Source organism: Bipolaris zeicola, assembly GCF_000523435.1.
Source record: "Bipolaris zeicola 26-R-13 unplaced genomic scaffold scaffold_102, whole genome shotgun sequence".
NCBI lineage: Eukaryota > Fungi > Ascomycota > Dothideomycetes > Pleosporales > Pleosporaceae > Bipolaris > Bipolaris zeicola.
The window spans coordinates 1-25593 of NW_006912151.1; the positions used below are offsets into that span (position 1 = coordinate 1).

The window sequence follows — 25593 nt, forward strand, 5'->3', positions numbered from 1 at the left end:
CTCGAAATTTTGGTAGAAAAAGATGCCATTTTGATGTAGTTACGTGGTGTTGAAGAAGATGGAGCTCTGCAGCTCGATTGTGGTTGGGGTGGGCCCGTGCTTACGCGAACAAACTTCTGATAGGTGACTGTAGGTTTAGACAAGGGGTGTACGAGCGGCTTTCTCCGCCAGTCTCCCTCCCCCTGGAGAAAAAAGTAAAACGGGAAAGGGAAAAGATGTGCATGTGTGGTGTGTGGGAGATGTTACGCGAGGTATACACGTGGGTGTTTCCGAGGAGTTGCTTCCGCGGGGAGAAAAGGGGGGATGGTGGTAAGAAGAGGAAGGAGGAAGAGGGGAGAGGGATGCTGGAGTAGGTCAGATGAAGGGGGGAAATAAGGATGTGTTGTTCTTTGTTGAAGAACCGGGAAGCGTGGGCCAGATGGTATTGTTCTGATTAGTATGAATGTATAAATTCAGCTCTACTAGTTCGCCCTGTGTAGTAGACGCGTTACTTGAGAGATTCCGCGGGCCGAGCAACAGAGCTCTTGTTGGAACCCGAGAGCGGTAGGTGCTTTCTTTTTCTTTCTGGAATGTACTTATTTGGGTAGTAAGTAGCTGGGTACCGATGCCTTTTACTTTTTTACTTTCGTCGCAGAAAGCACAGTCATTGCTTTGCTTCTTTGTCAACGCCCACGGAAGCCGGATAGCCACGAGAGAAAAAGAGAGCAAAAACCCAATGGTTTGGATCCGCGCCCGGGGCGGCGGGATAATCATCACAGGCAAAGATTCCTCCAAGGCTCGTGCCGGGCTGACATGCTTCCCGGAAGCACATTACCGTCGTTATTGTCACGGGGGCGGGGGGTCCCGTATCCACTGTTTTGCGGTGCGTGAGTCGGTGGCATTCGCGATTATTGCTTCTCGTGGATTTTCCGAGTCGATTTCCGCCCTGATTAATGAGGCCTCCTAGCTTCTGGGGAAGCTAAGAAGGCCACGCCGAGTTTCACGATGTTTTGGTGGTGGGTGTGAACGCGCACGCGACTGCTACGGATTTGGTTGATAGTAAGTGTGCCGCTTCGGGCCGAGGATATTGTAAAGCGTGGCCATATAGAAAAGGAAAACGGGGTAGGCATACGGCCGAAGCGCCCGGGAGTCCCAGCTTGCGGCTGTGGCTTGTAAATTCGTACGAGCTTCGCAATTGGAGAACAGCATGTTGATAATAATAATAATGATAATGGCGTGAGAACTAATACGACAACGACAACTGGCACAGTGATTGCCATGTTGCATGATGGGGAAAAAGCAAAAAAGTGCATTTCTGGTGTGAGACCTGCTCAATCTAATGCTTCAGGTAAGGTCACAAGCCACACCCTCGAAGGTGTAGCCGAGCAAAGTATGAGTCGTAATTGGCTCGAAGTTTGGGCGCAGGTCCAATGTTTGTTGAGGCCCAAAGTGCGCCGCATGCAAGCGGAATGAGGCGTTCATTTTCCCTGTGGGAATGCCGGCCGTTGGGTGGCGATTGGGACAAGAGCGTCATGCGGTGGTACTTAACGAGAGAAACTATATCCACTCATTGCAGCGATAGGCTGATGCGCTGCTCAGTTAAGGAAAAAAACCTGGTGTTGTGATGGTGACATGCTTGAATGTGGCTTATCCAGGGGTCAGGTGTTGACATGGTGGCATACGTACATATGCAAAAGTCCTTCCGCGGTATGAATGTCATGACGAAGCTGATGAAGATGCATGGTCCGTGATAAGCAGTCCGGTGAGGATGCTCACACCGCCTGCCGCGGAGCCCGCTGTGAGGATGGGTGGTGGACGTCGGTCTCGAGGTGTTTCGGGGTGGATTGGCGAAACATGATGGACTATTGACATTTCAGATGGCGCAGTCGTGCTAATCGGGCTCCCACGTTGCGTCGAGAAACTTAGGCTGTCGGGCACTGTGACATTCACTGGCTTGACGCACTAGGTGTGGCTGACTAGGCTTGGCTGGGTCGAGGTAGCATTTGTCGACTAATCAAAGGACCGAAGGAATTCGGAGGACATGAATCAGGGTAGTGAGTATCATTCTGGGTGGGAACGAGTGGAGACGGGGACATAGTGGGGCGATCTGATGATGTAGTTCAAATCGTGGTGATGCGCGCGTGTGTGTGTGTGTGGGTGGGTGTAAGTAACGCGGGAAGGAGGGCCGGTAATACTTGTCCTCCCCTAGTGCGCGGGTTGCAGTTGCTGTTATTGTTGCTGTTGAACATACCGCCTTATGAGCGGGGCCCATGCCTGTATACCCAGGGGGGCGCAAAAAGGATTGCATCGTGGTTTGGAGGATGCGATGGCTTGCGGACAGATCTAGATGAGATCTGACATGCCCCCACGCTAGTCCAGGTGCCGCCGGGTACGAAGGCCGACACCAGTGTATACCCCAGAACCACAATAAGTGCAACGCCCCAGACGACCCTTGACAGGGTGACACTGGCCCGGAACAATGTTCCGCTGCTCTGGTAGTGGTCGGCCCCAGAAGGATGGGATTCAGTTGCACAACTTCCAAGCATTCTACGTTGCGTCATCCCCTCCGTCGTACTCGATCGCCCGTCACCGCCTAATTGCAGACCTGTTCAACAGAACACAAAGCCAATGGTCCCCAATATTGTGCGGGCCGCACTCGTGTGCTCAAGGTCCGTGTCGCGTGGCCCATTCCTAGGTACCCAGCCGGCAGATGCAGTGCCAGTTGCTGGGTGGTATTGCGAAACACGCGTTCAGGCAGAGTGATTGCCAACCTGGCAACGCCAGTAGTTTTGGGCAAGAAGTGTATAGTGTTCCCAAGAATTTTCATATATGGTATGGTGTAAAGGCTACACATGACAAACACATGTGTAAGCCAGGTACATCCTGAAGGACTATCTAACTAGGTACAATGTCCTGGCATGCAGAAGGGCAACATGGGGCCTATTCATGCTCGCTATAAGGTATACGCAGTACCGAGTCTTTGCCCTTGACGAGCTGAAGAATGAGGTATTATATGCGCTTTGTTGCGCAGTAAAGGTGGTAATGAAACCTGTAGTGCATACTACACTATCGATGATGCATTCGTTCCATGGAGCGTAAGACGCTCGTACGTACATTAGAGGTGTTGAAGAAATCCCGAAAGCGGTAGTTCGGGGTCGATCATGGGTGTTCGGAGCGGTCGCGTGCCAGACGTCTGAGGTGGAGACCATTGCGGTTGGTCTTGACGAGGCGTATCGAGGCAGTTTGTGGGACGTGTGGTCTGGGGCAGGCGCAAGGTGATGGGGGGGCGGAGCCGTATTACTGGTGACAGAGGTCCAGGTGGGAGATGGGAGGGGTCGAGTGAGTGTGTGAGTGAGTGAGTGAGTGAGTTGTCGACGTTGCCCAGGGTGGATGTGAGTTGAGGACACATGTGCTGGTTAAACCCTGTGAGAAGGGCGAGTGCTGAGATGCCCGAGATATATCTTTTGGTCCTCGTCGTCATCCATGAGCAGGTCATCGCCAGGATAATCGTTGACATCGTCCTCGAGCATCTGAAAAGTCTCTGCATAAGCACGCGATGGGACAGACTCGGGCGAGACGAGAAGGGAGGCGACGTCCATCTTGATTGATCTTGGGTACAAGTGTTCGTTGGGGTCTTGGACGAACCAGCCAACGCTCTGGCTATGGTCGGCCAACTTGACTTGAGGCATGTCGAGAGGAGCGAATCTCTCGGCTAGGATCTTGCGCAACACGCGCTCAACCTGCTCGTCTGTAGGGCCATGGGCGAGCTGCTTCTGCTCCAGTCGGAGTATACGCTCGTTCATCTTCCGGAAGCACAGCTCTGTTCTTCGCATGAACTCATGGCTGTGGTAGTTAGTATGATTGTCCAACGGTCGGGGGCACTGCAGATTACACATACTACCATGATGCGATTCGTTCGAAGGACTGGTTGATCATTTGCAACTGGTAGGAGAAAGACATGGTGAGCTATGAGGACGAGGTGAGAGAGAAGGCCAGCTATGTAGCAAGTGAGACGCTTTGAAAGGAATGGATTTACAGCAAGATGGTAATTAGACTTGAAAAGGTAGTGGTGATGGGGTGGAGGGCGCTAGGGGAAGGGGGGGCAATCGGTCAGACAGGTGGGATGTGTGATATATACGACGAGGGTGGGAGACGGGTGTTCCTTGAAAGGCGGCTCGTGTGGCACATAATGAGCCTGGCCTTGGGCATGCAGTAGAGTGGGTAGGGCGCGGCAGGGTCCACTGCTGGCGGGATGGCTTGAGGGTTTGGTTTGGTTGGTCAGGAGGGGGTGGAGGAGTCGGGGCCAATGAGGGACAGGCTTGTGGGCAAGCAGAGGATGACCTGAGGTGAGGGGGGGGGTTGTTTGATGGGTGGATATGCTGAAGGAGTGTAAGTAGGTAGTGCTAGCGGGCGAAAGGTGCCGGCGGAGATCAGTGGGCAGCTGAAGGTGGACCGGCTGTCAGGCGGAAGAGCCGTATACGACGGGCCAGGACAGAGACAGAGCGGTTGTCGCGTGGGATGGGGGTGAATGCAGGGGCGTGGCCAGGGCGGGCAGGGCGTCGACGGGATCGACGATGAGGTATGGACCAGGAGGAGTGGACGGAGGAGGATAGCCACGACGACCGGTATCAGCGACAAAGAGGGACAGCAGCTCGTGGCCACCTCACCGCTGGCAGAGGGCAGTGGACCAATCTGGGTCATGACTTGAAGCCATCTATGGGGCAGGGCTCGCGCTTCCGTGTGCCTTGGCTAGCGACTCCCCGCCGCCGTGGCCGTCGCGGTGACCTGACCACTGCCAGAGCTAAGCGCGCATGAATTCGCCGAATAGCCTCAAGGCGCCCCAGGGAGATGCGAGCAAGGCTGTCTGGCGGCGATTGATTGATGAAAGCAAAGCCCATCCCATCCCATGGCAACGGCGTTTCCCGACCGGGCCTCGTCGAGCATGAGCAATGAGCATGAGCAGGAGACGAGTCGACGCGCTAGGCCCAAAGCGGGTGCAGCAACAGGATGCGTCTCGGCAGCACTTCCTATTGCCCGTTACTCGCCCCCCAACTCATCGGTACACGTCCTGCACGCGAGGCGGCCAGACGGCTTCAAACACCTGTTCTCCGCCCTTGGGTCCCCTACGCCTGCTGCCGCTACTTTCTTGTCCATGCCGAGTCAGCCAACCACGCCTACTGCTACACACTACCACCCGACTATTACATGCTACTGTGCTTGACAAAAAGCTTTTCACAAATGCCCATCCCCAATCCCCATGTCGCCCAGCAAACGCCACACTGCTGTGCCTCGACGTCTACTCTACTTACACTACTAGTCTACTTCTTTCATCGCCACACACACACACACCCATCTCGCTTCTCGTCAATCGACCGTCACCAGATACATTGGACAAATCATCGTCACCAGCCCCTCCTCTCCACCTGCAGTCAGCCGCGCCGGTCGACTGCCGTGCCATGCCATGTCTCGTCTCATACGGGCGTCCGATGGCACCAAATCACCATCCATTTCTCCATCTGGTAATCATTGCCTGTTGCGCCTTCCGGGCGAACAGGATCACGCCCAATCCAGCCTAGCCTGCACACCCACATCCCTAACCCGCGCGACCGACCACACCCCACAGCTCGCAACAACTCCTATCGGCCTCTGGTCCCATCGGTGATCTAAGCACCTGCACTCCCAAAACATTCTAGAAACCACCCTCAGCCCTCGTCTAGCACGGCCTGCTCTTGGTACCCTCCACTCATCCACCCACGATGCTCCTCCTCCTCCTCACATGCTCCTTCGACTAGTACATGTCCGAGCCTCTTTATCCACCGACACTTACTTGCAACACTTCCTGCATGGCTTCATACCGCGACTTTCCGCGGCTTCCGATTCCCCAGTACCACCAAAAACCGGTCCCATCTTTTGCTCTCCCCCCCCCTCTCGCTCTCTCGACAGCCTCCTTTCTCGCCCAGCATCCACGTACGCCAACCACCATTGCCAGCACCTCGCCGTAGCCGCCCACCAACAGCACGCACTTTCGCATGCATACGTGACCCCTGCTGACATAATGCACAGCATTGCGTGGCGCAGCTGGACTTGTCTCAATACCATGCTCCGACATGACGCAATATCCAAGCCAGCTTATCGACCCGTTTGCTTACAAAACTAGGTCTGTGTCCTCTCTCAACTGGTATATTGATGCTGCAAGTCATGCACCCTGACTCCCACAATGGCCCAAATCCCAGTCTGTGCACTTTCATGGCGTACCCCGGTATAGGCTAATGCAGTTGCCCGAAGTTAGACTTCTCACTTTGCAATTTAATTTACCTCTGTATGCTGTCGCATCTTCAGCTGCCTTCCCGTCGATATGTCTACAGCGTATTGAATGGGGCAAAGGTTACCAAGGGTCGCAAAAGCTATACTTTATTGCTACCAAAGGGACCTCCCCAGATCTTCAGCTTGTCGAGTGCCCCATGTTTCCTTGGTGGATTAACAGCTTGAGGCGTCATCCTCTGTGCACATGGTCAGGCAGCACCTGGGATTACTACCACAAGTCGGATGACCACTTCGCTTCCCCGACCGGAATCCAATATATTTTGATTTCGCATCTTGCCATTTCACGCCGAGAAAAATTCCCCAAGGCCTCGTATTCCTCACGAGCCCTTTGCAAATCCTGGTTAGGCTTGATACGGTTTACCTCGGTTTATTGCCTGGTGTCGTGCAGGAGAGATCCGGGGAAGCGTCTGTTGCCAACGACTGCGCCACTATCAATGCCCAAACTGCCGCGACAAACACGCCTGGCCACCACCATGCTATTCCCGAAAGAACGTCGGGAGTATGATCCCGCACTACTTCCTCCTCCTGCACGGACGTGGTGAAGTTTCCATCAAAGTCCCTGCACCTTAACCGGCGGCCGATACAGGGATGCTGAATCCTGCCCATGCCCTGTCTCTAATATGTACAAAGTCCATGTTTGCCTATCAAAATTGATCCCCGAAGGATCAACACCATGGGCCTGATTTCATTACTGACTCGTACGTCTCAGCTGATAGGGTAAAGTACAGACCTGCCACTTTAACAACTTGGGTTACCTGAACGTCGCTTTTGCAGCCTAGTGTCTGAGTGAGTAAGAGAACAAAAAACATACGATAGTACCTAAACTTTAACATCGGTGAAATCAAGAGCGGGTTCTCTTACCTTGTCTAAAAATATAACTCAAGTGCCGAGTATTTATCAGTACATGTGCTTGCACAACCACTTATACTCCTTACATATTACATGATCTTGGGCACAGATGTTTCCAACGTCTCCATCCAACCCCCCAATTATGCACCTTTTCTCCTGTGGGAAAAGAGAACTCGGCGCACATACTGCAAGCCCCAAGGCCCGGGCTCATGCTGACTACCGACTTGCGTCTGACTTGCAGCTCCCATCACTAGACGCATCGCGAGCTGACCGAGAAAGACAAGAAAAAAAAATCGCTCATAGCCCTTCTCTGAAACACGGTGTGAGCAAAAGCACAGATTACAGACAGAACTCTTTTGTCACAGAAAGCGAAAAAGGCTTTTCGGCCGTAGCAGTTGTTCATCGGTGTGTATGTGTGTTTCCCCTTCTCAAAACCATGGATATTAAACTACATACTACTATCAAAAAACCACCGCTTATCTTCTCCCCAACCCCTTGGCTTTCTTACTCCAACAACTCTATCGCATCAAGAATGACATTAGGAGCCAAGAAGCCCGTCCCAGACTCACCGCTCACACAGGCGATGCGAATAGTATTTGCGCCCTCGACGAGGGTACCGGCAGGGATAGCGTAATTGTAGACCTCGCCGAACCCACGGTAGGCGCCTCGCGTGAAGCCGCGCGAGGCAATCTTTGTCGGGGCAGCGGGCACGGGGGCACTGAAACTAGTGTTTACCGTGACGGCGGGACGGCAGCCCGCAAACGCGAGGGTAGTGCCTACGCGCAGGGTGAGTGGCGTGCTGTTTTTCTGCTTCGCGGTGAAGGCAATGGTGAGGGGGTTGAGGTCTTTGACGAGGGCCATGGGCACGCTGTCGAGCGCGCTCGTGCCGACGGTGTACGTGAGGGGCCCCCAGGACGCCATGCGCGAATCAGACGGGTGCATACGGAGTTGCTTGTCTGCGTTGCGGAAGCCTTTGGGTTGGCCGTCCCACTCACCGATGCGCCACAGCGAGGTTTTGGGCTCCGTGTCGGCGGCGATGTTGGCTGTTGTCGTGCGCCCTGCTGCTACGGTTACGCTCGTGGCTTTTACTTTGAATTCGCCTTGGTACAGGACCTGCGTGTATGTCCCCGGTTTCATGGCGGGCGAAGTGAAAGTTCCAGACGAGGAAGAGGCGTACGCCCAGTATTGTGCTGCATCGTTGTACCAGTGGAGCACTGCTTGCGCGCTTGAACTCACGCCTGTTGCTTTTCCTGTCACAGTGCCTCGGGCTGAAGGGGGGACATAGTTTGGTATCGAGAGATCCTTAAAGAATGTCGTGTCCATGCTTGACCCGCCCTTGGGGATGCTCGACCGGCTGAAGGAAAGCGCATACGGACCCTTCATCCCCATGCGATACTTTTCCAACTGAACATGATTGCTGTTCATGTAGAACGTCAGAGAATTCGACGCACCGCCGTTGTTAGTATTGATATCGCGATGGAACGGTCCACCAGCTGATGTCTCATACGAGTACGAATCCATCAGCAAACAAGCGTGAATCGCATTTGTATCGCGGTACACACAGTGCTGGAATCCTGTCAGTCCACCTTCATTCCCCCCCCCCCCCCAAACCAAAAACAGAGTTTTTTTTTTAAAGAAAGTAAAATAAACTTACCACAGCATCATCAATAAATCTCTCACTCGAATAAAACTTACTCCTCGTCTCTCCCCCAACAACAAAAACATCAGACCCCTCGACCGTCGCCGTCGAATTCGCCGTCGTAGACACAACTCCAAACGGATAACTCAGCGGCAACTTTCCACTATCGATCCTCGCTATAAACCTCAACTCGCCAATCGTCGGTTCCTCGGTGATATCCGTAGCCATGTAGATGGTCGATTCGCCGGCTTTGACAACCATGTACTGCGTGAGCGTAGGCGTCGTACAGGTGATCTTGATGTACTGGGTGCCAATGGTGGTGTAGGTGACAGTGGCGGAGCCGAGGCCCATTTCAATGTGTGAGCCTTTGTCGGGCCATTGGAGTTCTTCGCCCGCGTACTTGAGGGATGTGATGTCGCAGTTTAGGGTGTTGACTGTGAAGAGGAAAGGGGAGGAGGAGGAAGGGGCGCCCGAGTCGATGGTGATGCTGTTTTTTCCTTTGGTGACGCCGAAGGCGGCGAGGGTTGTGGTGGTGCTGGCGAGGGTGAGGAGGGCGGTGCGGAGGTACATTGTTTGGTTGTGTGGTAGAACCTCCCGGGGGTTCTAGCGACGAAGGAGAGAAAAAAAATGAATGGATGGATGGAAAGAGTGTGGGAAGAAAAAGAAAGTGTAGAATAGAATATGGACAATGTTTGAAATGAAAGGTTATGGATACAAGACCACTCGACCTGTACTTTACAGATCCCCGATCAAAACAAGAGCAAGGTTGTATGCAATGTACCGAACAAAACAATTTGCAGGGCAACCCTTCCCCCCCATATACAAATGTTTTCCCTGTGCCCCCGCACGTGCACGAAACAAATCCTCCACACAGGCACTAGCCTTTCCGTCGTTCAATCTCCCCTCAATTTCCTATCTCAGCAGATATATACCATGACTTGGGAGGGTGGGAGGGAAGACCCCTACCTTCGGTGCTTACGACCAGGGGTGGAACGTGCCAGCCAACCGAGATGAACGACTTTTCGAAATCTCTCTCTTACACAGGCACGTTCCGAAATCTCACCATTTTGTCCGCGTCAACAACACGCTACTAGAGAGGGTTTGACTGGCGCCCTGCGTTTCAGTTTAGGGGTGCGCCTGGTGCTAGAATATGGGGAGACCGCTTCACGCAGGACGTTGAATTGATGGGTTGCAATGTCATATTTTCTTTTGCTCGTGCCAAATAGCCGGAACTTTGTGATGCTCACTCCCCCCCCCCCTAGATAACAAAACATGTCATATCGATCTTGATGCGCAATAAGCAATGGCGAAGCTTTCGCCTTGCTGCGATTAAGCTTTTCCTTTCAACCAGAAACGGACACAGGCCAAGGACTTTGGGGCCACCGGTTTGGTATAAATGAACGGGCTGATTGGCTTATTATCTGGATATTAGTGGTGGAATATCTGCCTGCGAACAAGGAAGGCAAGTAATAAAGCAGTTAGGGCTGTGAAGATTTTGATTGCTTTGGGGTTAACCGCTGTTCTTTAGCCGCGGCCTTTTATTTCATCAGCATGCGAATAACGACATTTCTCCGCGATGGCTGTCTGTCTGCCGTTAGTTAGTCCGTTTCAGGGTAAGATTGCAAGGGAATTTGGGATAGACAATGTCATGTCACTGTCCTCGTGAAACAACGAATACTTTATTCTTAGCAAAGCAAGAAACGTGGTAGAAAATTGATAGCGCATCGCGTGCAAAAGAGCGCTGCTGCCGTTTAATCCTCGCCTGCAGGACAATCATTCTTGTACAACGGACTGAGCGACACCTGTCGAGACCACAGCGCCCATGGTCTTGCAATTGTCCCGGACATGGCTTCCCAGGCGTCATGACACTCTCTGTCACTCAAGTATTTCAAGTTGCCGCCTTCGGCCTTTGCATGGCCAGACTTGATTTTTCCACCAGCGTCAACATCAACCTTGCCCTCGAGCGCGTATCCAGTGTGCGCATTCTGTATCGTCATGGCCGCCGTTTGCGCCTTTGCAGCCTCCCTTGTGTATATGGCCTGGTATACAGCCTCCTCGATCCCATGCGCGACAGTCACGAATCCATGGCTTTGCATAAGAACGACCGCATGATCCGGTTCCAGTTGAGGCTCCGAAGACGCACCGCCTAGCTGCGATGGTAGCGCCGAACGAACCTTGGAATAGATGAAGCCGGTTGAAGTAGCAGGTTTGAATGCCGCAGCAAGAGAAGCACCCAGCGTAGTGTTGCTCACAAGCAGACTATGTTTTGAGCCCGACGGATAGCTACTCGAGGCGTCCCACACAGGAACCTTTGATCCTGTTTGTTACCAGAATCAGCATTCTGACAGTCCATGAGTCTTTCTCTTAAAGAAGGAGCAAAGTTTACCCAAGAAACCAGCCATGTGAATCGTATTCTTCAATGGTACCCCGCTGATGCAATAAGGAAGCACATCGCCCGCGTGGCTATGGACTACACTGTTGATGGCTGGGAATCGCTTGTAAATCTCACTATGAATGTATCGCTCCAGATACCCGGGCTTTGCATCTTTCTCGACCGCTTCAGCGCTGTCAACGTGGTACTCGACTAGATCTTCTGGCGTGCTAATCAGCGCCGGTGGCATGTTGCATGGCATCCAGAATGTCGCTGGGTTATCCGGAGAGCGCACAGAAATGTGCCCGTATGCATCGACAAGGCCATGGTGGTCGAGGATGTGGCTTGCTGTGACTAGCCCTCTGAAGAGATCTTCAAGGCCAACCTTTTCGCGTTTTGGGTAGTATCCAGCTGACATTTTCGGCGAGTTGCAGGTGGAGTCGTCGACATGATGAGCAGCGGGGGTCATGGCATGTCTTTGGTTTTGCAATGCCTGTTTGCGATGCCCGATGACGTATGTTCCCCACGTCCTAGGGTGGTGAGGGAAACGACTGGATGGGATGTAATCGGGCGGGGGTGGAAGCTTGCTGGACCCTGAGCAACGACATACGATCACATCCTTGACTTGGCAATTTACTCACCTGCAGGAACGCCCAAACTGCAATGCCCAAGTAACAGGTCCTGTCGGCTTTCGTCATTATTGCGTCTGCCGAGAACGAGCAGCATCTTCCTTTCCCATCTACAGATAATGCTACATGTAGCCCGTGCATGGAATAGTCCAACTGCACCATACGCATGGCTGGGGGTAGGGCTGCAATTAAAGTTACTTTTCTGGGAACGAACAGCAGGCATCTTCTAGTTCTAGTTACGTTGAACAAATTGCTTTCTGTGACTGAGTCAGAACCATTCTACTAGACCTCGTTGCCCCTTTCAGACAGGCTCCTCAGACTTACAGTGTCTTGTCTTGAGCAGTTTATTCGGATACCATGTCCTTTTCGAACAGTTGCGTCAATGGCAAACAATCAATAGAACACCTGTTAATGTCTCTCGGACTCACGGTCAGTATGAGCAAATTGGCATGGCATATCAAGCCCAAGAGTTACTACCACTGTCGAGGGAAGTAGCCCCCAGTAATGGCAGTTCAGATGATCTTCATATTAGACAACTGGTCTCTTATAAGAAGATAGCAGCACAGATATATAGTGTAAGCACATGCCCTATTCAAGCTCAAGGCAAGCTCAGCAACAAAAGAGATGATACCGAAGGCGCTTGGTAAGCAGTGTTCAGATGTATGATAACTTCCAGAGCGCAAAAGTTGGATGCGCAATTGTGGAGACTATCCATTGACACCTGGGTATCATATCGAGCCTAAGTGTGCAATTGTCAGGATATTGTTCAAGAGTGGAAAGGAAGTGGAGACAGTCAGATTCGTTTCGTTGTTGGCGTACAAACCCATGAAGGACTCTTTGTTTTGTTTTCTTGCGTGTGTCATACTAGTGAGCAGAGAGTTTTCCTGCTAGTACCTTGTGAAGTAGCAAAACTACTGTACATTAACATCACGTTCATCCATACAAGTTGTTACCGTCGACACCTATGCGTCCTGCCCAGTCTTCCCCAACATACTATCATCTTACCACTGATGTTTCTTTAGACCGTCGAGTAGAGCTCATCAAGGTTCAGTCTCGTACGGGAGCTGTAGGGGGGGTATCAAACAAACAGATGACCTGAAGCGGGCGCTTGAGGGCTTGCGTCGAATGGATGATTGCGTAGTATCGTTTTCATGGTCGGCGACAGACCGTGATGCCTAGTGGTATTGAAGCGTACAGTCCGGCTGTAGCTCGACCACTGTTGGCGCAGTTGTAGTTCTGCCGGTCTCGGCTGCAAGCAGCAACTTCCGGGAGGAACCGTCAGCCGCATGATCCACTGGCAGCCACCACCTTGCGCAGATTATTTTCTTTTTCCCGTAGGCGACCTGGCTCCTGGTTCCTGGTGCGTGGGAATGGTCTTGGCGGTCTGCACGACTCCAATCTCTAGCCTTTAGCTCCCACCATCTTTCCAACATGCGCCGTCTTCCACCCTCTTGACATCTCCAGGTGCCCGGCAAGACTGCTCTTGGACGCTCTCATCTTTCTTCTGCAGCACCATCATCATCAGCCCATGTCTACGTCAACATCACCCTCGCCCTCGCCGTCGTTGGCGGCATCTATGAATTCGCTCTCTCCACTCTCTCCACTCGTCTCTTCGCTATCGCTGTCCTCATCAACGATCTTGCCCTCGACTTCACATTTCCTTGCAAAGCAGCACCCTTCCTTCTCATTCTTTGCACCAATACCTATGCCGACGTACATTCCCTGTTTGACTTCTTCGATGATCTTGTCAATGTCGACGGTGCATCCACTGTCGTTGTCGTAGATTATCTTCTTAGCGCGGCTGTTGGCTGCCGACTTGGTCGAGTGCACGGAGATGATGTGCGTGCTGCCAATGTTTGCCTCGAGACTTTGGGCAGTCGGGTAGCAAGTGTCGGTAACAATGTAGATGATGTGGGGGCCAGATGGCGAGTTTGTCATTCTGGTGGGCGCCCTGGTGGACAGCGGGGGCGGTATCTCGATGCTTTGTTGAATGTACGAGTCGCCAATGTTGTGGGTATGGGGCGTGGGCGTTGGACCGTCTTTGGCGTCGATGCAGTGTGGACAGTAGTGGCTGCTGGCCTCGGACGCTGTGCTGGACGTCTGGCGTGCGTTGGGCGCCATGGCTGCTGCTGACTGATAGCGGTAGGGTGGGGGTGGACAGTGGGATGACCAGGTCGAGGATGGGAGTAAAGTAAATGGGGACTGGAGCAAAGCAAATAAAAAATGAGGATCAAAAGAAGGTTGCTAGGATAATAAGAAAAGATATGTGCAAGAGAAGCCCCTGCTCGAGTGCAGCCGCTGGAGGGCAGCAAAAGCGAGGGTGCCGGTGTGTCGGTTGGGCAATTGCAAAATTCACGATGCTGTGCACATGGGATTTTGCACAAACCGGGGAGGGGTTTTAGAAATCGTCGATGCGCGGCTAGACCGCATTGTTTAATTTATAGTCTGGCGCAGTTTCCTGCGTGTGGCTTTGAGCTCGACTCCGCGGAGGATTGGCAGTTGATGGAGGAAAAAAAAGAGTAGGACGATGGTGAAGGAAGCAGAGAGAAGGGGAGAGCAGAGGCTGGACGATTGTGCATTTCTAAGCTCACCTGTTCTGCCCTCGTCGTGGTGGTGGTGCGACTCTCCGTGTGGCTATTCTCGCGAGGATCCTCAGCTCGACGACTGCGCGCATGTCTTTTGTCGCCACCGAGCGACCCAAGTCCATCAATCGTATCCGAAGCATGGCCATTGGGTGGAACGTTCGAGATTTTTCTTTTCTTCTCCAGTCTCTTTTGGCAATCTTTTCTTTCGCGCCGATTACACGGCCAGGTTTGCGCGGCCCGGGCGCGTGGGAGGTGGTGCTGAGCATTGCGTGTGCAATGGCAGGCGGTGGCGGCGGTGCTACTCCCTGCTCCCCCGACCGACTCCGCCGTTGCCACCAAGGGAGTGGAAAGAGAGAGGTGCGGAATGCAGGGGAGTGGAGTGGACAAGGCATGGCATGGAGCAGGACGTAAAGAACAAAACTCGTGAACGGCCTTTTTCCTTGTTTTGCACCGTCTGCACAGCAGCGATCGACTAGGATCTAGATTGGAGATCGCCTCCTGCCCTTCCGATCCCCCCGCCGTCCTCGTCCCTCCGCTCGACCCGTTGCCCTGAGCCCGACTGTTCTGGCCCATCAAAGAGCCCCGTGGTGTGGTTCTAACCACGGCGGACGACACAAGCCTCATCCACGCACTGCTTGGCCCGGGTCTGATTGGTGCGGGGCGTGTGGCGTCGACGAAGAGGTGAAGCCGTGTGCTGGTGGCGTATCTCGTGTCTGCCAGGCCAGAGACGCAATCGGACCCTGCATCGTTGCCCAACGCCCATGTCCCAGTGCACACAGCATATCATTGCGGCCCGGCTGCTGTGGATACGTACGTGGCGCCAACTTGGCCATGCGACTGACAGAAAATGCTCCGTCAAGTCAATCCGGCTGTTCCTTCCGATGCATGTCTGTCCATGGCCGCCGTCCTGGTCCGCAAACCTAATAGCCATCCTCATCTTGTACGCTTATCAACAGTCATGTGGACACTCCGCCCCTACCTACTTACCTGCGCCACACTTTTAGCATCCATCATCACAGCACCCCTTCTCCCGGCCAACATGCACCTTGTCAAAAACACATTATAGATAATCATACAGATGAAACCTACTCCACTCTGCCGTTATACTTATGCCCCCGTGTGCCATACAGACCCTAGTGCCGCCCGCCCCACACACTGCTAATACATGTCCCTCCCTATAGTAAAAGAAAAAAAAAGAAAGAGGGAGGTACAACTGACTGCCATACAGGCGCCATGCCAACAAGAATAAACCTTCTTACTCCGCGTCTTGCGTCGCTGTCTTGGCCTCACTGGCAGGCTGGGCCTCCTCTTGACGTTCCAAAATGCTCTTCTCTTTTTCTTGGTCCTCAGCCACCTCCACAGTCGGCGGTACCTCACTAGCCTCAACTGCCGCACCTTGCTCCCGCGTTTCTGGATTTTGGCCCTCGACATCAGGGTGAGGAGGCGCAACACCATGTTCCTCGGCCTCATCGTGCGACTCGACTAGCTCATCAAAAACCTCGTTGCCTTCGTCATCAACAAGGCGCGTCCGCGTCTCATAGCGCGTCTTGAAGCTAACCTTGCCCTTGAGCGCTTCAACCTCTGCATCGTTAAGGACCCGGCCCTTTTCGTCGCGATACTCGACACGCTCTTCCTTCGCAATAACAGGCATGTCCTGACGAACTTCCTGGGGTGCGGCCGAAACAGCCGCTTCATCGACGACGCCTTCCTGCTTTACCAACTCCGGCTGCTGTTTTGGCTGTTCAGGCTGGACATTGAGCACAGGGGGTGCAGCCGGCGCTGATGATGGCACAGATGCTGATGATGCCAGAGGTTCACTCTGGCTGTATGCTTCATACTGTAAATTGTCAGATTGAACTCATCATACCATGTCCAATTAGCTTACCGAAGTGAGGAAGTTGTTGCACTCCCAGTCCCAGCTGTTGAAAAGCTTGACACTGTTGCATGCATCCTTAGTCCATGGGTTGCCGTATGCAAGCGGCGAGAAAACCGTGAAGACCATAATGGCAACCGCCAGGAAACCGACAGCTACTGCTTGGCCAATAGCAGGATATTCCCTGAGTCCAAACACGCTGAACCGGTAGCTTACAAAATCAAAGATCTGGCAAAGCGCAAGAATGGCAAAGTATAGAGCCGGAAGGTAGTGATGCAAGAACAATTGACGCGCCATTAGGTAGAAAGGGAAGTAGTGGAACGCCCATCCTAGGATGCTCATGCCAACTTCATAGTCGAAACGCTTGAATACGACATTGTTGTAGTCACGGTAGCCACGCTGCCATCGGAGAATGGCAATGCCCTTGATAGCAACGTAGAGAGCGATCAGCGCTGTGGAGCTCCACCAGATGACAGGATTTCCGATCAGGTAGATTTGGCGGTGGTGTTTGCCCCAGAAGTTGATACCTCGGCGGAGGATAGGCCATGAGGGAGGACGAGAATCCCAGGCGTGCGACTCTGTCAGACCGGCGTTCGTCTTCCACATGACCTTCTGCAACTCCCAGAACTTCCCAAAGAAGCCAGGGTTGCGGTAGTTGACCTTCTCCACTTCCCCATCCACCATTAGTGGATGCACGTTGCCCTCAATGTACCATATGCTGTTGGGCAGGGTGCCTTGCTTGGCACACGTAACCTCTTGTTGCTCGAAGCCCCACTCGGGAAGTTTCACCTTGTGAGAAAATAGTGCGCAGCCAGTCATCACATGGATCAACCTGAACTTGGACTGGATGGTACGAAGGCGCTTCTTAGCCTCAGCTCCATCCGACTTGCTCGGAATAATCTCAACGCGGAAGAGGTCGTTGGCGTCGCCCTCAAAACCCTGATAGCCATACGCCGAGACTTCATTCTGCCAGTCTGCTTCGGTAACAGGTGGGCGAACATCGTGAGAGTGGAGACGTCGGTCGGTAGTGATGTGGTAGAGACGAATGATGGCGCCGTTTTCAATATGAAAGGGGCCTACGCCGTCCCAGGCTTTCGGGCTAGTCAAGTTAGGACCAGTGTAGTCTTCGGGCATAATTGGCAGGGTTTGGTTCTCCAAGATCCAGATGTTGTTCTCATCCTTGTGAGGATATAGAGTGATCTGCTGTTGCTTGCTTCCGGTAGGGTACATGTGGCTGTGAGAATGAAGATATCCGCCCTGCGTGTTCCAATGGCGCAGTGAGACGCGGCTTCCGTACGCAACATCTGCCGGTACATCTTGCATGCCCTTGGAGTTTAAAGTTGCCTGGAACTCAGAAGACATGAACCCATCACCCTCGCCAGGATTAACAAGGCAGAGGAAGTGGATTCCAAACATAGCCATGTAGAAGGAGACGGGAATGATAACCAAGCAAAAGAGGCGTGCAAAGAAGTGCTTGAACCACAGCCTCGGTGTTACGTTCTTGTGGTCTCCAAGCAGAACCCATAGTTGTACAAGTGTCAGACTGCCGACCCAAGCGATGGTGAACAGGCCGACCCACTTGACACTGACAGTCGCACCAAGTCCTAGACCAGTAGCAGCCAACCAGAACCACCACAATGGCTTGAAGGCCTTGGGGGGTCCCTGTTCGTGTTGGTTCATGAAGCAGGTCCATGCGAGCGCGGTAAGGGCGGTGAAGATGATGAGCGGAGAGTCGAGTAAGATGAGGCGAGACTGGGTGACGAGAGCGTTATCTTGAAAAGGTCAGTATCAGGTGCAACAGCGGCTACAATTAGCGTCTTACCGAAAATGACAAGACCTGCACCCAACGCTGCTGTGGTGGTGCGACATCCAGCAGCCTTTAGGGTCAGGAACATGGTCGGAATGGTCAAGACACCGCAGATGGCGGGCAACAGGCGCATAGTGACATAGGGAACATTTGGCTCAAGGTAGTCCTTGCCAATGTCCTTGAAGTCAAAGTTTCCGTCAAATCCGCCCAACCATCCAGCAAGTGTAATGAGGAGCTTCGCAAGCGGCGGGTGGACATCCATGAAGAACCTGCCCTTGATGTATTTCGAGGCGAATCCACCGAAGCTACAATGACCCTGTCAGTCCGCATTCACAAAAGCCATATCAACAAGAATGACTTACTGGACCTCGTCAAAGACAACACTGGTCGGCTGCTGGATCCTGAAGAGCCTTACAGCAGTTGCAATGGCGACCAGTACGGCTAGCAACGACCAGTCAGAGCCCGGGAGGCTGAAGATGTCATTGTCCTTGACACCCTCGGAGGCGTAACTTCGAACTTTCTGCTGCGACTGCTGCTTTCTGCCGTTCCGCGATCGTGATCGTGACTTTGATCTATTGGAACGGCGCGATGAGGGCTTCTCGCCTAGGTAGGCATTGGATGCCGAGAGGCTCGCCATGGCGGCGGCGTACTGAGTAGATGTTGCGTGGCCCGACTAAGGTGGGAGGTAATGATGAGGGTCGGGGGAACCTTGCAGCGCTTCTGCTGTAGCGTAGGCAATGGGCACTCGGGCCTCTTAGTCGGAAAAGGAAGAATTAATGAAAGTGAGAAGGAGGTCCCATCAATGTGAAGAGTGAAGGGTGGGGGCCGCAATTGTAGTTGCGGCGATACGAGCCAGGGGGAAAGAGGGTTCCCGCGAGGAGTAGTGCTGCGTACCAATTGACCCTTGTTGCAAGCTGTTCCTTACTACGCGGCCTTGCCGAACTGGGAAACGAAGTGCTGAATATAGATCAGGGTACTTGGTCGACTGGTATTCACCATGTCATCTAGTAGATTCGAGAGAACAAGTCGTCCTAAAATTAGACCCTCGACTCGGTCCTGCACCGAGAGTTTTGACAGCCGTCGATAAGCCGAGACGCGTCTACTTAGCATTTCACCGACTGCCTCAGCCTTGCCAGTGTCGATGTGGCTGGAGTGTGGCTAAAGTGAGGCTAAGATCCGGATTGGAACAACTAAATGATCCGGCCAGGAGCCTACCATGCATGCCATCCTGGAACTTTGCGACGCTGCCGCATCGCGAACCTGCACCACTGCTACTCGACCCCCCGCAGTATCCATACGCGTCGCGTGCAAATAGTGGCACGTGAGTAATCGCGATTTGTTCTTTTGCTGGCGCCGATCTACGTACAACGCGATTCGCCATTATTCTACCACGACCTCTCTCTTGCGACTTATCAACATCGCTCGCAGCCAAGTTCCCGACCAACACATACCGTCATGGCCAACCCCAACGGTGATGCCGCTCCAGCCGGCGTCATCGAGCTCGACGTGAAGCCCCCCTCGAACATGGTCATTCCCCCGCCCGGCGTACGCGAGGCCGTGGCAAAGACTGCTGATTTCATTTCCCGTCGAGGCGAACAACACCTTGTAGGAATGAAGCAGCGTCTCACCGCCGACCCCTCCACGAAGACCAATTTTGGCTTCGTCTTGGAAGACGATCCGTACAACGCATATTTCTTGTGGTATTTGCAGCAACTGAGGGAGGGTCATGGGCGCTCCTCGGACAAAAACTCCAAGCAAGCCGTGGATAACAAGCCCAAGGGCCCCCCCGAACCGCCCAAGTTCCGCTTTTCGGCCCGCATGCCTAACATCAACGCCAAAGATCTGGAAGTGCTAAAACTTACTGCTCTGTACACGGCGCGCGTTGGTGAGAATTGGCTAAAGGATCTGCGCAACCGTGAGTTGGGCAACTATCAGTTTGACTTTCTCAGAGCCAATCACAGCTATTTCCAGTTTTTCCGATCGCTCGTCGAACAATACAAGATCCTGCTTGAAGAAGAGGCGACGGTCGAGGCACGTATCCAGGAACTTCAGCACAACATCAAAAACCGGTTTCACGTGTTGGACCGCGCAAAGGGTCGCGCTGAGTATGTCAAATATGTGAATGCGCAAAAGGAGAAAGAAGAGAAGAAGGTAGAAGCCGAGAAGCAGGAGTATGCGACCATTGACTGGCATGACTTCAGCGTCATTGCGACAGTCATTTTTGATGAGGCTGATGATGCTGCGGATCTCCCTCCACCTGCTCAGCTGAATGATCTACAGTCCCAGTCTCTTGAACAAAAGGCCGCCGTTTCATTATCTACACGTCGTCTGGAGGAGGCCATGCCCGACGATGTCACATACTATAATGTCACTCAGCAGCAGGTACCACCGTCTCCAATGCAACCAAATTACGCCCCAACTGCACCACCCGTGCATTCGCCGTACGGTGCATCGCCATATGCGCCTCCTCCTATGCCCGATTACCGAACACCAGCGCAGATATCACGCGAAGAGGAGCAGGCACGATTGGCCAAGGAACGCCAGGCAGAAAGCGAGCAGCGCGCACGCGCACAGGCTGCTGCCAGAGGAGCGCCTGGTCGCATCGTCACAGACTACGTCCCCCGCGTTGCCACAAAGAAGGCAAACGTACCAATGGCCGTGTGCCCTAACTGCAAGCAGCAAATTCCTTCCAACGAGATGGATGAGCATATTCGAAGTAAGCAGATTTCTGAACGTTTTACATACTTAGGAATACCATATGCTAACGCTCTGTCGCAGTTGAATTGCTCGATCCGCGCTGGAAAGAACAACGTGATAAAGCTGAAGCTCGATACTCGACGACGATCAACACCGCCGACGTTGCAAACAATCTCAAGCGTTTCGCTAGTCAGCGTGAAGACATATACGACGGTGCCACTGGCCAATCAATATCCGCCGAAGAAGAGGCTCGGAGGAAGAAGGCTGCAATGTCATATGATGGACAGCCAGATCCTGCAAAGGATGCTGCCCGCTTATCGCAGATGCAGAGCATGAACGTCCAAGAGCAGCTTCGAAGGATACAGGAAAAGCATCGCCAGTAGAGTGCATGTGTTTGTAGGTCTTTCTTTTCCTTTCCCGGATACCACTGTCATTCTATAAATCGATTCATTTGCATTGAGTGGCGTTTGGGAAGTACGGGCAGATGGACCCGCCCTGATTGGGTTTGAAGAGAGATTAAAATGGACTTTTGTGTAAAACAAGACTGGGTCGGTGGCCTGGTCACCGATATTGTAGCTGCGAGTCTCTAATGAATACGTATGATCTCAAATACAATCACCGAAAATATTGATTTTCTTACATGTAATTGCGTAGAGAAATCGGTCGAGTACAAGCGCGAGCGGGCTGTGGCCGAGCTGCGATTCGGCTCGGACTTGCGAAGCTTTCCTCCGACCTGCGTCAAAACCTATGACCTAACCAGCGACTTTTATCGTAGGCGCAACACTTCACACCTGTGTACTGCCCTCCACACACAAGAAACCATGTCATTAGCGCAAGCAACCAAAGGCGATGTTGCCTACCAAGTGCGCTCTCTGGTACGTATTCGCGCCACTGTAATTCTTCAAAACATCCCCGCGTTACTGGAGCCACTGTGTGGTATTGCTGCCTTGCTTCTGTTCCTTTGACAGTGATCCTTGGGACGTCGATACGATTCATTGCTCGAGTGCGACAAATGGCTGCCTTGCGGTATGAAGATTACCTGCTGACTTGCTACGTGAATAGTATCGGTCGTTGTTACGCCAGAGCAACCAATTCGCTGCCTATAACTTCCGCGAATACGCCAAACGGAGAACACGCGATGCCTTTCGGGATAACAAAGATGTGAAAGATGAGCGGGTCATACAAGAAATGGTACAAAAGGGCTTGAGTGAGCTACAAATGTTGAAGGTGAGTACACAATATGGAAGTTCAGCAATATGTGGGGTATGGGCAGACATGACAGTATTCCTAAGTAAAAGAGACGGCACACAAAACAATACGCAAGGCGACAAGTGGCACTGGAAGTGATGGGCTTCAGCGCGTAGACGATGATCGTAACAGAGGGCAATACAGAGTGGAACCTAAGCTGACACAAATCAATAGAGGCAAACAGTCATAAGCCAATTCTACCAAATTGATCGCCTAGTCGTTGAGGGTGGCAAGGAGGGCAAGCAAAAGGGAGATCGCAGCGATATCGTCAGAGTAAAAGACCAAGGGTGGGATTAAACATAGTAGGGAAAAAACGGGATGTTGACGATGAAAAGAGATGATATTGTAACAACATTGCCCACATTGCACCGAAGGAAAGGCGATTGTGTGGCACAATGTTTGATTGAAAACGATCTGCAAAGACGAATGTATGTACTGTATTATATGGGGTTTGCCATTCGAGTCCCCAAATGGAGTGATGGAATGACACCAAACCAACCTGTAAATTTTAGCACCAATATTCTCAGCATGACGGATCACGTTTGCAAGCTCTTTTCCGCTCTGGACATTGGCCTTACTTGCCCACCTATCGCAGCTGCATACAGTTGCTGTGTTGCTTCAGGAGGAGGTTCGACGTAGATTTGCCGAGACTACCTTTTGGAGAAATACATATTGAGTCACAAGGCTCATTTCTGTATATCTCATTGTATAAGCTACATTTCTTATAACAACAGGAACTGATGTATGATACGCTTCACTCCCCAACAGCCAATGGTTGCAAGCCAACCAGGTTTGGTATAGTGGCGCACGGTTGCACCTTCCAGGTCGCAAACCGACGCGCCTCCCCTTCACGCATCGCGACTTCCCGCCGCATTGCGCCAACATCAATCCAACCTTCACCGCCTGTTTCTCGAGGCAGTCGCATATCACTATGGCTCCGGTACGTCATTTCCTTGCGTTGTTGATAGAGATGCGCCTGCCCTCTGTTTTCGCGAGCCCGCATCCTTGCCACATTTGAACGCGTGCACAAGGCGCTCTTCTTGCGGCGCGCATCGCATACACCATCATCATGCCTTCATTTCTAAACAAACACCATTTATTACGAGGCTTGGGCCGAAAAAGGAAGTCCGCGCTTCAACCTAGGCATTTGTCAACGGATGATGACGAATGGACTCCAAATGCAGGGTCGTCTACTGTACTGGCAAATGATTGACGCACCCACTCATAATACCAGACACGCTCCTTTCCACTATGCAATGCAACACATATGATGATTTCACCGGGTCCCAATGCTAACATCACGTGACTAGTTCCGGAACAGAGACCGCTCCAACAGGTCGGGGCGTGGGCAGATAGAGCATAATGTGCTGGAAGGACTGCCCATTACCCAATATCGAGAAGCTGAAATTACTATTGAACCACATTCTGCCGAGAACAAGCCCTTGGACAAAGATGCTTGGCCTGAATTACCAATGCCTCGGGATTCCCATATGCTCCCGGAACATTCTCAACAGCTCCTTCGAGCTGCTCGGTCTGGAAAGCTTTACAAACCCCCAGCGCCACCAGAAGAAGACAATGAGATGAAAGATGAGGAAGAAGAGACCAAAGAGATTCATACTGGATTCACTGTCAAGAAATACGTCAAGATAGCACGCCATTTAGAAGGTCCAGAGCCAGAATATCTTGCCAAGAGAAGGAAGGGTCTCCCATCGCCATATGTTAGCACCCAAGTCGCACAGCCTGTGCTACGTGAGACAAAGGTGAAGAAGCTCGATGCAGAAGGCAATGTAGCTGTCTACAAGGTCCTTGTTCCAGAAGGGCAGTCAGTGGAGGGTGAAGTGCAACCTACAGACGCTGCTATCGAAGTCGCGCCAGCTACTGCTGCACCAGGAACGATCGTCGAGGGTATTGGTGTAGTGAATGCCGAAGGAATTGTTGTAGCCAACGACGTTGTGCAACAAACACCTCCCAGGAGACGGCCACCCCCTCCCAAGAAAGTCAAGCGTGGCGGTCCGGGTAGAGGCAAGAAGAAGGTTGTTTTTGCCGAAGGTGCGGCAGAGCAAGGGACCCCAGCATCGACTGCTGGTGGTGATTCACTCGAAGTACCCGGTGTAAAACGAGAAGAGGGATCTGTAGCACCTTCAGATGGTGGAGACACGCCAATGGCTGATGCCGGAGGCCAAGACGAGGAGGGCTCTGGCGAAGAAGGCTCTGAAGATGAGGATCATGACATGGAACATACCTCAACGCCCGCAACTCCCCTGCGATCATCGGCCGCACCACCCAGTACATCTGCGATGGATATCTCAGATACCCCGGAAGCAGCTCCAAGTGAACCTGTCGTGGAATCTTCTATAATCGTTCCAACAGAGCCTTCGGCAGAGACTTCTGTAATACCTCTTATCGAGGCTGATGCGGGGACTCCCATGGAGGTAACGCCCTCGTTACCGACTGCTATTGAGCCATCACAAAGTGCCGGAGAGACCGAGACAGCAACTGTGAAAACTTCGACACCCGAGATCATCCAACAGGTTTCAGGACGTGACAAGTCTAGCTCGCCAGACATGCCGTTATCTGCCATATCTCATAGCCGTCAAAACTCGCTCAATCATGTGTCAACTCCCGTGACCACCACCAAGATTGCTGTTCCCGAAGATACTCCGAATGAAGCCCCAGCTCCTCCAATAGAAGCGGATGCCGCACCGGCGCCGACGGTCACGGCTGAACCTGAACCTGAACCTGAACCTGCCCATGAGCCTGTACCCGCGCTTGCCCCTGAGTCTATACCAGAGCCTGTATCGGAGTCTGCACCAGAAGCTGTACCGGAGCCAGTACAAGAACCCGCAGCGAAGATTGAGAACTTACCAGAGCCGCAGCCGAAGTCGGAACTAGAGCCAGAGCCAGAACCAGAACCAAAACCAGAACCAGAACCTGCGCCCGAGTCAATACAATCCCTACCTGATGCTCCTTCTCCACAGCCTTCCGAACCAGATCTCATGGGAAGTCTTGAAGAACAGCTTAAAAAAGACAACGACGATATGAACAAGTCACAAAGCGGTGAGACCTGAAATTCTTGTCTCTAGCATTGCTCGCGTTCGGCTCAGCACACATCAATGAGCTTGGCTGTGAATTGAAGACATCGGATTTTGACGGTGTCATGAGTTGCCGCATTAGGTACATAATAAGGATACTCTCAGCGGCAGGTTTCGCATATACCTGAGTCTTTCTAGATGGACTAATCAGGCGACTGGAGATTGTACCTTTTGCTTAATCTTTTCCCACCACATGGCGTTTTGCACGTTGGATATGGAGAGTCTTTTCAGGTATTATTGGTCTGGTTCAATTGAAGTTTTGTGCACTGTTGTATTAGTACGAACGAATGATAAAGAAATTCATCATGCTATTTGATGTACCTTGATCCATTGCTGTATATCACTGCGGTTGTTGTCACCACTATTGAGCCTTTGGAGTTATCTACTTCTGTTAGAGATGTGCATATCTGATAAGAAGGCTGTCTCCTGTCACCTTATTACGTCATTTCCAGCGTTACCCGACGGGAACCCCTCACATCACGCTCGTTAATTCCGCCATC

At 52.4% G+C, this 25593-nt stretch overlaps 12 protein-coding genes across 12 annotated transcripts; 5 read left to right on the forward strand and 7 right to left on the reverse strand.

The window, feature by feature from the left end:
- Window positions 1–1546: 1546 nt before the first annotated feature.
- On the reverse strand, window positions 1547–1786 carry COCCADRAFT_99260 (uncharacterized protein; the record flags this gene model as incomplete). The annotated part of the gene is made up of 1 exon (XM_007715286.1): window positions 1547–1786. A coding segment is annotated over one exon (240 nt), but the record flags the coding sequence as incomplete, so codon positions are not given.
- Window positions 1787–3395: 1609 nt separating this feature from the next.
- On the reverse strand, window positions 3396–3939 carry COCCADRAFT_6007 (uncharacterized protein; the record flags this gene model as incomplete). The annotated part of the gene is made up of 2 exons (XM_007715272.1): window positions 3396–3822; window positions 3878–3939. 2 exons carry the CDS (start codon window positions 3937–3939, stop codon window positions 3396–3398), a joined length of 489 nt encoding a protein of 162 aa, XP_007713462.1.
- Window positions 3940–4028: 89 nt separating this feature from the next.
- On the reverse strand, window positions 4029–4277 carry COCCADRAFT_99236 (uncharacterized protein; the record flags this gene model as incomplete). The annotated part of the gene is made up of 1 exon (XM_007715287.1): window positions 4029–4277. A coding segment is annotated over one exon (249 nt), but the record flags the coding sequence as incomplete, so codon positions are not given.
- Window positions 4278–6248: 1971 nt separating this feature from the next.
- Window positions 6249–6845, forward strand: COCCADRAFT_99252 (uncharacterized protein; the record flags this gene model as incomplete). The annotated part of the gene is made up of 1 exon (XM_007715288.1): window positions 6249–6845. One exon carries the CDS (start codon window positions 6249–6251, stop codon window positions 6843–6845), a length of 597 nt encoding a protein of 198 aa, XP_007713478.1.
- Window positions 6846–7656: 811 nt separating this feature from the next.
- On the reverse strand, window positions 7657–9361 carry COCCADRAFT_37792 (polysaccharide lyase family 4 protein; the record flags this gene model as incomplete). The annotated part of the gene is made up of 2 exons (XM_007715289.1): window positions 7657–8718; window positions 8807–9361. 2 exons carry the CDS (start codon window positions 9359–9361, stop codon window positions 7657–7659), a joined length of 1617 nt encoding a protein of 538 aa, XP_007713479.1.
- Window positions 9362–10542: 1181 nt separating this feature from the next.
- Window positions 10543–11580, reverse strand: COCCADRAFT_37793 (uncharacterized protein; the record flags this gene model as incomplete). The annotated part of the gene is made up of 2 exons (XM_007715290.1): window positions 10543–11108; window positions 11178–11580. The coding sequence occupies 2 exons, from the start codon at window positions 11578–11580 to the stop codon at window positions 10543–10545; spliced, it is 969 nt and encodes a 322-aa protein (XP_007713480.1).
- A 1759-nt stretch (window positions 11581–13339) lies between these two features.
- On the reverse strand, window positions 13340–13867 carry COCCADRAFT_42964 (uncharacterized protein; the record flags this gene model as incomplete). The annotated part of the gene is made up of 1 exon (XM_007715291.1): window positions 13340–13867. A coding segment is annotated over one exon (528 nt), but the record flags the coding sequence as incomplete, so codon positions are not given.
- Window positions 13868–14318: 451 nt separating this feature from the next.
- Window positions 14319–14787, forward strand: COCCADRAFT_37795 (uncharacterized protein; the record flags this gene model as incomplete). Its single annotated transcript, XM_007715292.1, has 2 exons — window positions 14319–14465; window positions 14560–14787. The coding sequence occupies 2 exons, from the start codon at window positions 14319–14321 to the stop codon at window positions 14785–14787; spliced, it is 375 nt and encodes a 124-aa protein (XP_007713482.1).
- Window positions 14788–15631: 844 nt separating this feature from the next.
- COCCADRAFT_6011 (glycosyltransferase family 39 protein) lies at window positions 15632–18693 on the reverse strand (the record flags this gene model as incomplete). The annotated part of the gene is made up of 4 exons (XM_007715273.1): window positions 15632–16213; window positions 16262–18021; window positions 18072–18361; window positions 18419–18693. The coding sequence occupies 4 exons, from the start codon at window positions 18691–18693 to the stop codon at window positions 15632–15634; spliced, it is 2907 nt and encodes a 968-aa protein (XP_007713463.1).
- Window positions 18694–19511: 818 nt separating this feature from the next.
- COCCADRAFT_99281 (uncharacterized protein) lies at window positions 19512–21136 on the forward strand (the record flags this gene model as incomplete). The annotated part of the gene is made up of 2 exons (XM_007715293.1): window positions 19512–20772; window positions 20835–21136. The coding sequence occupies 2 exons, from the start codon at window positions 19512–19514 to the stop codon at window positions 21134–21136; spliced, it is 1563 nt and encodes a 520-aa protein (XP_007713483.1).
- A 438-nt stretch (window positions 21137–21574) lies between these two features.
- Window positions 21575–22298, forward strand: COCCADRAFT_6013 (uncharacterized protein; the record flags this gene model as incomplete). Its single annotated transcript, XM_007715274.1, has 3 exons — window positions 21575–21628; window positions 21816–21980; window positions 22176–22298. The coding sequence occupies 3 exons, from the start codon at window positions 21575–21577 to the stop codon at window positions 22296–22298; spliced, it is 342 nt and encodes a 113-aa protein (XP_007713464.1).
- A 634-nt stretch (window positions 22299–22932) lies between these two features.
- COCCADRAFT_6014 (uncharacterized protein) lies at window positions 22933–25069 on the forward strand (the record flags this gene model as incomplete). The annotated part of the gene is made up of 2 exons (XM_007715275.1): window positions 22933–22941; window positions 23312–25069. 2 exons carry the CDS (start codon window positions 22933–22935, stop codon window positions 25067–25069), a joined length of 1767 nt encoding a protein of 588 aa, XP_007713465.1.
- Window positions 25070–25593: the final 524 nt, after the last annotated feature.